At 41.2% G+C, this 16,577-nt stretch overlaps 1 protein-coding gene across 1 annotated transcript in view; it reads right to left on the reverse strand.

Moving 5' to 3' along the window:
* The window catches only part of whrna (whirlin a), a 117,813-nt gene that overhangs the window by 25,725 nt on the left and 75,511 nt on the right, over nucleotides 1-16,577 (reverse strand). Inside the window, exons 4-5 of the mRNA XM_070924836.1 lie at nucleotides 7,177-7,460; nucleotides 4,266-4,302 (exon numbers count right to left, since the gene is read on the reverse strand). Of these exons, the coding sequence (XP_070780937.1) occupies nucleotides 4,266-4,302; nucleotides 7,177-7,460 (321 nt within the window). The remainder of the gene's footprint in view (nucleotides 1-4,265; nucleotides 4,303-7,176; nucleotides 7,461-16,577) is intronic.

Genomic DNA, 16,577 nt, shown 5'->3' on the forward strand with positions numbered 1-16,577 from the left:
GTTTTTTTTATACTACCTCTTAATGTCAAAGATCTGTGATGGTACATATACGTTACGTTGGGCGTTTATGGTAAATTTACTTGTTTTATTGTTTTATATTAATTTGTTCAAGAAATATGGTCAAAACAGGTTGACTGTATACAGGACACACTATTAAAGTATTAGAATCGTTAAATGGGTTTTAACTTACCTTCAGTATCAAAATACAGGCTTTTTGAAATGAGTTGCTTCCTTCACTTGTGTTTACATGTCACACCATCATTTTGAAAAGGTCCCGACCTGCCACAGTCACATGACTGACCACGCCAGGATGTTTCGTATATGTCGCTTAGGGACTTAATGAGTTAAGATCAAGCACAAAGCTGTATAAGGAAGATTCTGGGGCCTTTGAAGTGTGTGTTACACTGGTGTCACCATGGGTTCTTATGGGTTAAAGACATTGACACTGCTACACAGAGAGAAAGGAGAAAAGGGAGGAAGGGTCGCTTGTAGTGATGAACAGAGAATTATCACCCGAATCTGCAGCTCCCCTCAGTTTTACAGAGCATTGTAATGAGTTTCAGCTCATTGTTTAGCTGACCGACCCACAGCTTCACTGTTTTGGTTCACTCTCACCGCTCTCATAGTGTTGTTTGCGGCCGCTGCAGGCAGCTGTTTACAGCAAAAAAAGCTCTAAAGCTTTTCTTTTAGTGCCACCGTGAGGTAGACATTAGTGGTTTTGACTGAAATGTCCCAACAATTATTGGATGAATTGCCATCAGATTTGGTTCATAGATGTATGTCCCCCTCAGGATGAATTCTGATCATTTTAGTGATCCCTTAACTATTCATCTAGCGCCATCATCAGGTTGCTTTGTTCACTTTGGTTTATGCCCAGACACCTGCAGAGCTAAAGACATTCCCATCAGCCTCAACTGTACTTTGTGTTTGGTGGTAATTAGCAAATATTAGTTGCGAACACTCTAAACTAAAATGGTGAACATACTAAACCTGCTTAGCATCAGAATGTTAGCATTGTCATTGTGAGCATTTAGCTCAAAGCACTGTCTCACAGAGCAGCTAGCATGGCTGTGGATGTATAAGAAAAAGTATAAGAAATAATTGAATCCCACCACTGTTTCAGTCACTAGTGGTGAGACAATGAAGGAATTCACTGCAGAAATAAACCAAAACTATGCTGCCTCTACTAGAACCTGTGAAAAAAATCTATCAAATATGAAGCTTGGAGCTGATGATAATGACTTCCTTTGAATCTCAGAATTAGCTTGTTCTCTGCTCTCCTGCTCATTCAGGGATTTCTAAATGAACTGTCAGTGTAATGTCTCACACCTGATGAGGCTTATGTGAGGGTTTGCTATTAAAGTGTCTTATAAAGGTTATTGATCCACTGCAACACCTCAGCTGGGAAATCAGGATGGGCTCAAACAGAATCAGCATGTGTGTGTGTGTGTGTGTGTGTTTTTTTAACCAGACTAATGGAGGGATGGATAAGGTTGTTTTGTATCATCACGAATCATAAATGCCACGGTAGGTTTGCAACTATGGGATTTTTTTTGGTCAAATTCCTAGCTCTTATTGTGTTTGTGTGTGTCAGTGACGCACAGACCTTGAGAGGGCAGACGTGAAACTTGTAAAAGCACAGTGTTGAGGTGTTCTGCCAGGTACATTTGCAAAGACACCTGTAATGTAACTGCAACATCAAAGGCTCGGATTGAACTTGGGACCTTTGTCGCGTCACCTTGATTTCACGGTGAACTGTGGAATAAAGCAGAAAAGCCAAGCAAGCACTCTGAAAAGCATTTTCACAAAACCGGTACAGGATCCCACGCATGATGCTCTCCAGAAGGGGAGTTTTAAAAACGTTGCTGAGTTTTGTACAAGGCCAACTATAAGGGAAAACATAGTAAACCAGTATTTCTGACCCCTCTGTGCAATGAAGTCTTGAGTGCCAGTCCACAGTCCCACCTCAACAGTAGCAGTGTGACACCTCTCACACTTTATTCTCACACAGTGTGACACCTCTTACACATTATTTCTCTGCACACATTGAGTTAGAGACCGGATACGAAGGCAAGTGTCCTGTAAATTCTTGGAGAGGATGAAAGCGACCAAGTGGTCATAAATTTACCCGGGCTGACTAGTGGAGGCTGCTGAAGAGCAGAAATGCTTCTTTCACTCACGGCCACCACACAGTCTGTAATGCTGCGGGTGTTACAGGCATGAAATCCACCCATCAGATTATTCACGTGCTTTGACTGACATCACTGATATAGTGTAATTTAAATGTTAATAGCGTGCGTGGTGGAGACGGTCCTCACCAGAAAAAAAATGACAGCGTTGGTAATTGCTTCAAATGCTTTTGAATGACCTGTACTTATGTTTTCCTCAAATGATGGCTGACGCATGATGTTGTTATGCTGCCACAACATGTTCTGTTTCAGTAGTGGCATGGTTATATACAAAGACACAAGTGAACACAACACAACAAGGGAAAACTGCAGTTTGTGTGCTGTCCCTTACCAACAGTTAGTGTTGAAGAAGACAATATTTTCCTAGCCCTTGATCAAGCAGTTCTAGTTGCCTAAACTTAACCAGATCTTAACCGTAGAGTTGGGAGGTCCAGGTATATGAAGATTCGTTTGGTGAGTAGATGGATTTGGCAGCCTGCACGTACAGGAAATACTGCAACATCTATTAAATGTCCTGCAGACCCTTTTATGTCAGAGCTCCTGATCAGTTAGCAGTGCCTCTTATACAATCCATTTTTCTGTCTGAAAAGGGCACCTTTGTAAAAAAAGGGCAGGTAATCACAGCCACTGCTGTGCACACCGCGGTGCGTTGTAAGGCAACAGGTTAAAACAAAAGGCTATAAATTACTTTTAAACCCAAGTCTGGAGGAAACGTGTTCCTCTTCCTCTCAAAAATACCTCCCACATCCATCGTTTCCCTCTTCGTTCTCTCTCACAGCTTTGCTACAACACATCGCCTCCCCCCTCCCCCCCTCTGTCAGGAGAAGACTGTCCATCAGAGCTCCCGTCATGAAAAGTGAGCTCTCCCTCTCACCTTCCACCCATCTCTCTCGCCCCCTTTCCTTCCCTGCTGTCAGCTGCTGTCTCTTCCAACTTTCCTCCTCTTATTTCTCCATTCCAACACACTCGCTCTTTCTTTGCAAAGTCACAGTCAAAGTCAACAGTGAAGACAGTAGAAGTACAGTGTACGGTGACTGAGTTAAGGACAGCTTCGTGGTATAGGGTAGTAACAAAAGGCCTGTTTTTGCTGATGGGGTGTTTACGGTAGCCTGGAGGAATTAATGATGTCAAGATAGTACAGTATGTAGATTTGTTGGGCCTTAAAGTACCCGGTTTAGATTTTAGATTTAAATTCTTGACTTAAGACTAAAACATGAGATCCTATGGATATCATCTATATGTAAAACCCCAAGTGGTCTGTTTAGCCCATTTCTGAACGTTAAATGCGACCTGAAAACCTGCAATAGCCCAAAACTCTCCCAAAATTTAAATGACTGCATTAGTGTTCCCTCTGCTGCTAGAGCAATCACCCAACTGAAGGAAGATTACAACGCTGATTTCTTTTCATTATTGATTAATCTCTTAGTTTATAAAAGATTTGAAATTGTGAAAATTGCACAAACACAGTCCAAAATCCAAGAATTCTAAATTTACAATTCAAAACGGACGAACCAATTAACCAACCAGTCATTTCAGCAACAATTTCTCTGTCTGTGTTTTCAGTTTTGCTGTCCACTTATCATACTTTATGAAACAAACTAACAAAAGAAATGTAAACATATGTAAATAATTGCTGTCATTAATCAGTCAATGATCAGTTAAGGTCAATGTCAATGTTATTACTTTATCAGTGTTTTGATTGGTTAATTGAAATTACACATTTATAAAAGGAAAAGGAAAAGAAAAAGCTTGTTTTTTGATACTGTAACAAAAGCTTATAGCTTTTCTCAGACAAGACATTGTGTCATGTGTGTCGGACAGGTAAAAGGGGAGACTTGACAGGTACGGCTTGTTCGTTTCCAAGACTGACAAAAGAGAGATCAGTGACACCACTGACCCATCGTCACTCTTCAGTACCATTTTCCAGGCCAGTGGTGGAGTTAACAGACGGTCCGACAGACAGATAGATAATCACGTCCCAAGAGAAGCACACAACACACAAACACACAGATAGTTCATGTGCACACACACACACACACACACACACACATAAAGTGACCTTCTTGTGAATCTCACCTTTCCTGCTGCAGAAGCTCCTTTGTCCACTGGGAAGCTGCAGAGACACAGATGAAGACAAATGAATCACTGGTGGACACTTTAAGAGCGATTTAACCGTTAATAGTGAACAGCTTATTTCATCACTTTTCACAGTGAAATACTGTCCTCGTTCTCTCAAGCACACGCACACACACATACATTTTGGAGCGCGGGACGGAAAAGAGGATTTGAAATATCTTGACTGACAGCTTTTCATCTTTTTGAATATATTTTTCATTTATCGCGGGCTGATAAACGCACAGTACCACAGATTTTTAAATCTTCGTCATGGCTTTCATGTTTCTATAGAGATGTGGAGAAGCTGCTGCACAGAAAGCCATTTTCACAGGAAAACGTGAAGTGTGCATGTCCTCCAGTCAGGCTTTTCAATACGTTTAAAAGCACAGGCATCAGAATGCATGTCACAAACACACACACCAACACTCTCCCTCTCTCTCTCTCTCTGCAAACATAAAAGCAAGTGTTTTGAAATGTGTGTCATTTTTTTTCAACCTGAGTGAAATGACTCGAGTAGATGTCTTTACATCCTCAAGTGCCCACGAAGTAATAGGCTTTAAATCCGTGAGTAAACGCGACAACTCAAAGCGCTGCCTTCAGGGTCAGAAATAACAGAAAATATATAATTAAGCCGAGTCCGCAAAATACTGCAGTGCCACCTGCAATGGCACGCTACACCCAGCGTGGGGACCTGTTCTGGGATTCAAATTCAATTAGCCCTGTTGACTTCTGAGACCAACTCAGCCGCTCATTCCCTCTTCATACTGATTTTTCAAATATCTCTTCTCTGGCGGCTTTCTTTGTACTGACAGATAATTGGCAGTAAAGAAAAGATACTAAATGAAACACTATAATCTCACTGATTTAAAGTATGCAACATGGTAATGACACAAGCAGGAGAAAGCAAAAGAGTAAAACATTATTTCAGGCTAGAAAATTTAACTCCTGGTGCATTCTGGGGGATATTTATTCATGGAAGTTTATGTCTGCAAAATGGTAAAGGTAGTAGAAAATGGTTAGTAAAACATTATTTTAGCACAGAACAGCATCCAAAATGTCAACTCTTAACTTTGTTTAACTGCCTCTTGTGCATATTCCATTTTTCCTTTTTAGAAGACTAAACATTTGAAATGAAAATTCAATACTGAAAATGATATAAATGTATTTATGACATTTATGTAAATGCATTGAAATTAGGAGTGGCATTTTAAGTCCCAAATGAAACAAAAAAACATGTTGTTGCTACGCCTTAATGTTCTCGCAGAGAGATACCAGAGTGAAACAAATGAATTCACACTGAGAACAACCATCTGTTTTTACTGTTAAACTGCGTTGTCTCTGCAAGAAACACTATAATAACCATGACAGAACATCTCGGGGGGGGGGGGGGGGGGGGGGGGATTCGACCAGAAATTCTCTGTCGATGTAAATGTTAAATACCTTTCAAAGCCCTGTTTGTGTTGGAGAATCAGAGAGACATCACAAGTTCTGAGTCGTCTGGCTGACGGGTTGTGCATTATTGAGTTGATGAGAAAATTACTGTGGCATTTACATCAGACTTTAATTTGCTTTAATTTACCCCTGGTCGTGGGCTGCAGATAAGTCGCTCAGGTGTGGCATTTTGAGAGGGGCTCTGGCATTTTTCCAACACAGCTGCATATTTTTTTAGTTCTTCCATGTAAGAGACGAACGTCTGATCACATTAGGCAGTTAAAGACTGTGGCGTCTACTTTAGTCTGAGGAGGGTGTTTTCTCTGGGTGTTCTCTTCATTATCTCTGTGAAGTCTTTTTCCTGCTGCTCTGCTCTCAAGACCCAAGCTTTTTTCTTGTGCCAGTTTTCATCATTGAAACTAGCGTAGTTTCCATTTGGTTTAATTTGGTTTCGGTGGATTTTGTTTCCATTGGACAGGGCCAGGCTAGCTGTTTCCCCCTGCTTTCAGTCTTTATGCTAAGCTAAGCTAACCATCTCCTGGCTCTAGCTTCATATTTAGAGTACAGAGATGAAAATGGTATCAATCTACTCGTCTAACTCTTGACAAGAAAGCAAATACGTGTTCTTTCCTAAAAAGTTGAACTATTAATTTAATCTCCTCTGACTTGATTTGGATTAGGTTTCATTTCATTAATTTGTTTTAATTTTTCACCCCCTGTTCCACCGTGTTGTCTTTTTGTTAATTACTTTTCATTCGTTTTCTTACATGTGCTTTCATTTGCTGTGTGTGTAACTGTCTTTAAGTGTAAGTGTTTTTGTCAGTGTCTCCACGGCACACTGTGCAAAATGAAAATGACTGATGTATTTAAAAGTGATGCGACCGCATAGGTCTTCATCAGAGTCATTGTCGGCAGTAGCTTACACGCCTACATTGTGTTACACTAATAAGCTGAGGGGGAGGATGTTCTCTATCAATGTGTAAGCCTATTGGTCAGACACGAGGAAGTGATACATCATCACAGGAAGTGAAGGAGAGGACCTGATCCTTCCTTATGCGCACATGATAAATCCCTCAATCTATAACCTCCACAGTTTTCTGTTAATGACTACTAAAAACACATATTGACTACAAAATCACCATAACCACCCACAGTTCCATATATCAAAATACAATAATTTTCTTATTCCTGGAGTAATATTTCACACAAAAGGAGAAAAGTCTGTCTCATCATTGAGGCCAGGGTATTTCGTTGTAAAAGGTCCCGCGTTGAAGTGATCTTTTTAGGCAGTCGCCTCCTCGAATGTTCTTTTTAACACCTAACATCTTACATTTCAGCGTTTTAGGGTTGCCATGTCCCGTTTGCACATAATGCATTGCCATAGCATAATCAACATCCTTTGTGCGGATGGCACTTTTATGTTCTTTTTATCAAAACTCACCCTGCCATGCTGCTGTTGGCGGAGCTCTCCGCGATCTGTGAGCTGGCGATCCACTTGGTCTCCCCCACCACGGTCCTGGCGTGCGGCAGGCGGCCCACGTCTTTCACCGTCATCATCAGGTGTCGCGACGACTTCAGGACCCTGACGGCTTCGTCGTGCGGGATGCTCAGGAAGCTGCGGCCATTCACCTCCAGGATCTGGTCGCCGACCTGCGGGGAGGGCGTGGAACACAGAGGCGTGGCAGGGGGAACTGAGCAAGGCAGTGAGGGTGGACCAGGCAGACACTGTCACATGCAAAGGTTCATAGGTCAAAGGTCAGAGAGAGGTAACAGATGGAGGTGGTGGAAGTGCATAAAATGATTAATGGATCAGAGCGAGATAATTAGGTTGTAGGATTCATGTGACTTTCTCAGGTTGGGCAGCAGAAATGATTACACAAAGACTGAAGTGTTCTCTGCTCACAGACAGGTTCAAGACCAGAACTGTTTAGTATGTAATTGAAAAGGCTGCCATTTGTAATTTCACATTCTATCAAAGGGCTGAGCCTGGAGGCAGCGGCAGAAAGAGCAGAATGATGTCCATACTAAACACCACCTTGGACCGTACCTCCTGTCGCCTATAATGAGCTGATGTACTGTAGCGTTAACTTTGAGGTCAACCTCTGACGTGTGTCAGGGACCGTCAATCTCTGCTGAATGAAGCTGAAACACCATCTCAACCTACAAACTGCTCTTTTCCTGCGTACCTGATCTGTACGTTGGCCACGCTTGGCTTCATCTCACTGGTATCAGTCATGACTCTGACTTATTGTGCAGATATGTCTGAAAACATGGATAACTACTCCATGTTTGGAGTATAAAATCTCAAAAAAAGAACCATCATAGTTTTATTGCTAACATAACCAAACTAATAAATAGTTTGTATACTGCAACAGAAGTGCAATGAAGTCTTTCAACCTCTTTTATTACAATTGACCAACAGTGTGAAAGTCCCAGTGCAGACACAGTGTTAACAAATAGTCCCAAACAGAAAGAAATGCTCAGGGTAAAGAAAATAATGTCAGGCAGTTTGGTCATCTTACTGTCTCACACTGACTCTATTAACTTTATCTGTCACCATAATGTGTAATAAATTAGTCACAGAGGACGGGCTCACCACTCCCCCTTAACAGCACAGATTCATTGGTCTTGTAAATGACTTTGTCTGGCATTTAGACTTGATGTAGTGTTTAGCATTTTAGAAAAGTCCCCAAATGTCACTTTCTGTCTCTTTATTTTATTCCCCTTTTTACTCCGGTCAGCCAACCGAACCTCACAATCATTTCAGTGTTCTCTCGGAGCAGCAGCTAATGCAAGCTCGAGATTAAAGACATTCAGAATCTCATACGTTTCAGTTTCTTGGGTGTTTTCCAACAAACTGAGGTGACCCAACACTGTATCTGTCACTGCTAATGCACAGCAGCACCTCTACATCTACAGCACATCGGAGGCAGCTGAGGACGTTCTCTGCCTTTATCAGCTTCTACGATGGCACCATTTCTATTAATATGTAGAAGGGCCATTTGATTGCAGATGTAAATGGACACATAATCAAAACTGTATTTACAAATGCAATCAATCAATCAATGCTAACAAGCACCATCGCAGCGAGAACACACACTGCTGCCACAGCAAACACTTATAAACACTTCGTGCCGTCAGGCTGAGCGGAGGCCTCAGGGATGAGAGACAGATTTTAAGACAGATTACAAGCTGTTTGTTCCAGCTGTTTGCATCACAAAAAGGCACCAAAAAGAGACAATAATCGTCTTCTTATGGACTTTTTTTACAGTGTTTGACAACCCTGGAGCTCAGTATATTGGGAGCTCATCTCGGTTTATCTCACTATCACTTGGATTTGACACAGCTCGAGTGCACACACGGCTACGACGCGTACATAAAGAAGCAGACACACAAACGCACTGCCATTATTCTTCTTTCTGTTAGTATCTCTGTCACTTGAAGAGAAATGGCATGAGCTTTTTTGGCAATTAATTCTACACAAAACAACACACAATGATGGAGCAAATTTAACATTTAAAAAAAAAATACACAAGTACTCTTTGCTATGGCACTCCAAATTGAGCTCAGGTGCATCCTGTTATTGATGATTAACCTTGAGATAATCTCTAGAAGTTGACAGGCCTTTTTCACAGCAGACAGTTTGACTTGGCATAGTAGGAAAAGCACAGCTGCATTAACGATGGCCCTGCTCTAGTCAAGTGTCCCGGTAAGCCATGATGGTGTAATAATACCAAGGCCATAATACACAATACCCATTTACTATATAATGCACTAAAGAGTGAAAATGTCCAAGGCATAGGCACTACTTTTAGCAACAGTACCACAATGCAATGCGTCACATGTTATAGATGACAAAAATGACCTATCACCTTTTAGTGAGGTGCAAAATGATGAAGAATAATAAATGACGTCTCAATTTGCTGCTCACTACAGAGTAATCAACTGAGCCTCTTTCATATAGGGAGCAGTGAATGAGTGAACAAGGAAGTTCTTGGTCAGGGAGGTGACCAAGGACCAAGCGGTCCTCTGCAGAGATGGGAGAATTTGCCAAAAGGACAAGTTCTTCGAAGCGCTCTGTCAATCAGGCCTTTCTGGAGGAGTGACTACTGAGCCACTACTGAGTAAAAGGCATATGACAGTACGCATGGAGTTTGCAGTGATGGGAGACTAGTCAGAAACAGCTAAATACTGAGTACTGGTCCAGAGTGCACAATGACCTCACACTGGAGTGAAGGTTCACCTTTCAGCATGATAACGACCAGCAGCATACAGACACTGCTGGAGAGGCCACAGGATATGTCTCTAAACGTCCTTAAATGGCCCAGTCAAAGCCCAGACTTGAACACCACATTACATCTGTGGAGAGACCTGAGGAGGGAAACTGCCCAAATTCAGGCGTGTAAAGCTTGTAACTGCTGCCAAAAGGTGCAGCGCTGAAAGAAGGCACTTAATACTTGTAAATAAATAAGAACTGTAAATGGAAATTTCAGTTTTTAATAAATGCTAGCAAAAATGTCATTGCTGCTTCTCACCCAGGATGACAGGAGACATGTTGATATGTCACATAGTAGGAGCCCAGGTGTGAATAATCAAACTGATGATGTGGTTTCCGGGTCCTGGAATGGTGCATGCTGGCTCACTGTCTCACTTTCTGGGACACTTGAAGTTAAATCAAACCGACACATCCACTGTTTTTATCCTTTATTTTCTGGGCTTTCTGGTCGAGTGGAGGCGTGACTTTGGTAGGGAAAGAAGGGGGTCCCGTGACATCAAGGTGTATTGGAAAAATCAGTTTTGACTTTTCCTCTTCAATTGATTTATAAAAAAAATATGAATAAAAACACATGGATGGAAACACACCTAGTGACATATACTGTATTTGTGGCATGGTGTTGTTTATCTTGTCTATGTGGGGTCCAGATTATATTCTGGCCTGCAGTTTGTTAAAGCGCTGCTGTGTGTCAGCACCACTTAATCTAGTCAGATTATTTGCACCTGTTGTATTTGACAAATGAATGGAACTTCAATTCTGACTCTAATTACACACTGATGAGGTTTTATGACCCTGCGAGCCTCATTCAAAACCACACTGTTAATTACAGAGGAACCAATTAGAGAATGCCAATATACTGTATTAATCTTCCTGAGAATTTCTTTATTACTGTAATGGTTCGGGACGGATCTATCAGTATCTCGGAACAGGAGCTCCTTTGCTCCCAAGTTATTTGTGTTCCCTTTGCTCTGTATTATTTAACACAAATAACAACCACACTGTATACATACACAGTAGATATCTGCACACACACATGCAGCGCCCTGTGGTTAAAGCTGAGACACTTGACTGTGCTGCTGCATCTCCGTGTGTCATCAAGTTGCCACTGACGTCTTTCCTCTCACTCTCTCTCTTCTCTTTATTCTGCTCCTCCATGCTCCCCTCCTCTCCCTCATTATACCACCATTTGAGAATAGATGGGCCCTGTCCTGAGTCACAAGCACTTCATGTTTTGTGATCAATCTGAGCCACACCAGAGGCGCTGCATTCTGGGCAATTAAACAACAACCAGTGGCGGTGATGTTTTACGAATAAAGCTCTCATCAATGCTGCTGTTTAATAACAACATGTTCTTGATACAGAGAGGAAAACAAGGCAGACGGAGGAGTGTAGTTCGATTGACTGCAGTGAAGTGCCACACACACTGAAAACACTACTGAAACTCCCAATTATAAACCCTGTATGTCCAAAATGATTCTCCCTGTGGCCGTGAACACACACTTGCATGTGACTGAGGATTCACCAGGAGCAGGCAAGAGGAGGCAGAAGCGTATGGAGAAAAGATGCATGGGAGTCAGTAGAAGTAAACAAGCTGCCATTACTGTGGTGGCCTCTCACTTGTCATATGTAGAGGATTTTAACTGCTTTTGTGCAGCTTTTGCCGGGAAATATGAATATATGAAATATAGTCATCAAATTGCTGCTGAAAGGGCGAGGCTGGTGGTATTCTGTGTTTTCTCATGGTTAGCAAATCACACTAAAAGACCATGTAATAATAAGTACTGTCTGTATAGTCAGAGCCTGAGAGCTAATGAGTCACACTGCTGCAGTGGCTGACACGTTCCTCCATTACCATGAAAACACACTCTATAGTGTATTTTCAGACTCTGTGAAATTCTGTGATATAAGTTACAGAGTGACTGAGAGAGGCAGTAAAAAGACTGAGCCAAAAACACAACAGGACCACAGACAGTCACTCTCTCTGCACGGCGCTGTCTGACAAATAATCCTTAAAACAACAAGATTCCCTCCATTTGTAGACAGATGTAAATACAAATTAAAGTGCATCACTTGGCAAGTGGTAAGTGATGAATTACACCCCCTGTCTTCTTCTGCTCACACTAATTGCTCCCTCAGCTCTCTAATCTTTCTGCTGTCACAAGATGACTCAGTGAGCACAGGAACATGGTGGCCCTCATGCCTGTTGTCCTTAAGAACGGTCACCTTTGATCAATTATAGAAATCAGATTTTATATTTCTCATTCATGGTAAGTGTCAGTTAAATGGTTCACCACCATGGACACCTTAAACATAGCATGGTTAAACAGTGTGACCATTGATCTAAATCAGTGCACAAAGTATATTACGCTGGACATACAGTAGCAGTACTGATGACTCTCCAGTTAACTCTCACTGGACAATTTTAATCTAAGCAAGAGTTAATTCGATTACAAACTAGCTACCTATGAACAAGTCACCTCTGTTTCCCTTTTTTAAGTAGCCCTGGTGAATGAATGGTAAATAACGCAGTCCGCTACATCCTGAAATTTAAAAAAAAAATAGACTAATTGCAGAAAATTGGAGAAAAAACACTTACTGCACTTACTGAAATTCAGTCTGGAAAAGACGTCATTAGATGCTACATATACACACGGAAATACAAAAGCAACAAACTTCGACACTTTGAGCTTAGGATTTCAGCTTGTTGTTGATTTTTTACAACAAGCAAAAAAAGCTGCCCAACATTCGGATGGACATATGAGGATATATGGAATACAGATTGAAACTTAACAGAAGATCCTATGTGTTTACGCATCCACCTCAGTATTGCATAGATCCAAATGTGGACCCTGACATCTGTCGGAAACACTGCTGCAGAGCAGTGATGGAAGACAGGGGAGGAGAGCAGACCATTACGCTCCCTTTGAATTGTCCTACTCGAGCCGTTTGATCAGGACTATTGTCAAAGATTCTTCTGACATTATCACGGCTCTGTGATGAACAGTCTGGGTCAGACAGCTCAGGGCTGAATGGTGGCAGACACCCATAGGAGAGATAGAGGGATAAAGTGGCAGGTCCAGACCACTGATCCCTAAAGCTACACTAAGAACAGTGAAGCTGTTTTATCTGGTCCTTTGGCGCTTCTTTCACTTTAATGCTTCCCTTTCTCCAGCTCTCTCTCAGGCCTCTGAGTGTGTGTGTGTGTGGTCAGACTTATCATGCTGTATCCAGATATATCCAGATTCTATCTGGATCTGGTTCAAACGAACTGCAGCTCTCAGAATATCTCTCTCATATTTACTATTATCTGTTACACCAGAGTGTAAAGTTAGGCTAGTTTAGACTACAGTACACTAAAAACATCTCCTGTTTCATCATTTTTAAATCTTAAAGTCTTATTTCCTTAATAAAATGAATAAAATCAACCACTTACTGATGAAAATTTATTTGTTTTGAATTAATTTCCTAAATCTTTCTTGATTGTAGTGCAGCGAGCTTTCAATTTCTTGAAACAAGTCGATTTCTGTCAGACGCAAGCTGAAATATTCTTGCCGCACAGCAAGATTCGTTTTTATGAAAATAGGGTTTGTAGAAATAAGATCACTAGACATTTTTTCAGTGTAGTGTAATGTGAGGTAGCTGGTTGGGAAAAAAACTGACATTGATTTTAACCCTAAAAAGTTAGCCGCCCTGCCCACAAGCCATATCAGGACTAGGAGCTGTATTTTCCTTGCAAGAGTCAATGTCACATGCTCACAATGTACATGGCTCAATTAGTAGTGTTGAACAATTAGCAAGCAGTTAGCAAGTAGATTATTGTGTTGTTAAACTCTTAAATGTTTCTACAGCAATTTCTGGGAGCATGGCCAACCATGTTTTTATTTTGAAAATATACTTAATTTACCTTCAATTTCCAGCCCCAATGGTAGTCTAGCACTGGACGGCTGTGACATTATATCTGACATGCGTCGTCTATCTGGAGTCATCTTTGCTAGTAAAGTAAAGCCCACATTGATGTTGACTGACATAAATAGACATCTGGTTTTAACTCTGCAACGTTTTTTAGATAACACAGTAAATCTGCTTTCTGGTCCAGCCCCTGAACTCTGACTTTGAACTGACAAGTCAGAATCTTTTTTCTGGAAGCAGTCCCAGGGGTGAAAACTGAGACCCCTGCTTAAGAGAAACAAAATTGTGCTTGATCATACAGTAAAGCTGGAGAGGAGCACTGCAGTGGATGTTTGCATAAAGGATAAAGCTACATGAAAAACGAGAGATTTGCAGGTCCAAGGATGTCTGGTTTAAAACTGGGCTAAATTTTGTTGAAACGTTATTTAGACGTCTCAGTTTTTTCAACAACATTTAATGACTATAGTTTAACATGAAGCAGATGCCTTCATTAAAATGTGTAGCCTGGACGTCTAGTTATTTTTTGACCTGTAAATCACCCAATCAGTGCTTGCTGGATGACCTCAAGTACAGACTGTTTGGGAGCGTTGTTTCGGGAGCTGTTTTTACAAAAGGTGACTAAATGCTCCTTCATCACAGTCAGGGACGTTCACACAATACTGAATGCATAGTGACCTGTGTCTCTAACCAGCTCTGAATGTGGCTCTAGAGATTAGATCTGCTGCTCAATCATCCAAGACGTGTTTTTTGTTTTCCTAGAAAAAGTGAGAAACACTGCGTGGGCCGCCTGCCTCTGGTCTCTGCCTCTCATACTTCAGCTCTCTTGACATTCCCTCCGTTTGCTTCAGTCCCTTGGCAGCGGGAGGAGAACAGCGGAGAGATTAGATATCGACTCCGTCCAAGCGCTTATACCTTTGTCTTCTTAAATGAGCAGAGCGTGTAATAGATGAGAGTTTGTAGATGAACAGTAGTGTCTTCCAAAATGGAAAGGGACAGAGGGTGCCAAAGTCCCGACAAAACATTTATCTTCAGTTTGAGACCTCCACTGGATAATTATTAAACATTAATTAGATCCCTTGGCTCCCATAACTTTCTTTGTATCGCTTCATTAGAGCTTTTAACAAGTCTTTCTTGATTTCTTTTATTATCTTAGCAGTCCACCTTTCATTATAAATGATTCTCTCTCCTCCCTCTTCCTCACCTTTTTTATCTTTGCTTTCACCAACCTTTTTCCACTCTAATTATATTTCATTTTCTGCCTTTATTTGATAGTGACAGGTGAAGAGGCAGACCGGAAATGAGGAGAGAGAGGGGCATGACATGGAGCAAAGGTAACCGACCGGGACCGAACCCACCGTCAGGGATTCCCCTCAGCCATCCGCCACTTCAGTAACAGCTAATGTAAAACTGCCAAACACTGATCATGCGGCACTTTGTGTTACATCACATCTGAGTAAAGCAGGCTAAATTCAAGTTACAGAGGTTCAGTTCATCCTCATAGAGCAGAGTGAAGTAAAGAGAGAGAAAGCTGACAATGATTGTTCTCTGGTGCACTGATTCACGGCCACGGTCCTCATCCTGTGATGCTTTGTTAAAAAGGTCACCACATTTAACACGCTCCAGAAGGCAGATCATTGTAACCAAGTGTTGTCCTCTGAAGTCACTGCTGTCAATAACATCTTATTCTTATACATTTGATTAATTACTTAAATATCGCTCAGGACCAGCAACATGTGTCAGCTTTAAACTTTTAGCCTTTATACTAAGTAGAAACGGAGCTGTTATCTCTGGTTATCGAGCGTATGATGCTCGATAACCAGAGATAACAGTGAGTATATGAGTATAATGTGCAAGTCTTTAAAAGGGGCTGGTCAATAAAATTAATTCAAATGTTTTGTCTTTGCACAATGTGTGAAACGTGTGCATCATATAGACAAGTTATTACAATGTGCAGAAAATGTTATTTACAATCAAGAATAACATAACTGATATAGCTAGAGGGAGTAACAAAAGTCCCATAAACTGTGATGTATATATATATTCACACCTATTTTACACCTGCTCAACTGTTGCACCTAATAAATTATTGGATGTTTCAATCATGCTTTACATTTGTGCAGAAAAAAAGATGATTAAAATGGTTGCTGCCATGCCTAAGTGACATTTAGGGAAGCAGTTCAGTTGCTTTACCCCATAAAATCCATTGCTTCATGTACATTTATCCTTAATCTTAATATGAAATATTTAGGCTTTTAAGGTAGAACATTATGGAGTTCTGCTTCCTAAACTACAAATAACTGTTTGGTTGTATTGCAGTCTGTTTCACCGTAACTTATTTGTATTATATTTGAACACACAGGGAAATAAGATATATACATATTTATATGTTGATAAATGTCTCTGGAAAACTGCACCACTTCTCCTTCTTCAGCAGGAAGAACATCTTAATGATGCAACTCTGACAGCAGTGCAGCGAGACACGTTGAGTGAAATCAGAGTGTTTAAGCCTGACTGGCTGATCCTGCCTGAGCATACTAATGACCCAACACACATCCAGACTGCATCAAATGATCCCTGTGCCACACTGATGTGTTAAACTGCATCATAGTGGCCCAAAGCTCGGATCAGTGTGAAGAGAGTCAAACCATGTGTATCAG

This window comes from Enoplosus armatus, chromosome 18 (genome assembly GCF_043641665.1).
Source record: "Enoplosus armatus isolate fEnoArm2 chromosome 18, fEnoArm2.hap1, whole genome shotgun sequence".
In the NCBI taxonomy this organism is placed as follows: domain Eukaryota; kingdom Metazoa; phylum Chordata; class Actinopteri; order Centrarchiformes; family Enoplosidae; genus Enoplosus; species Enoplosus armatus.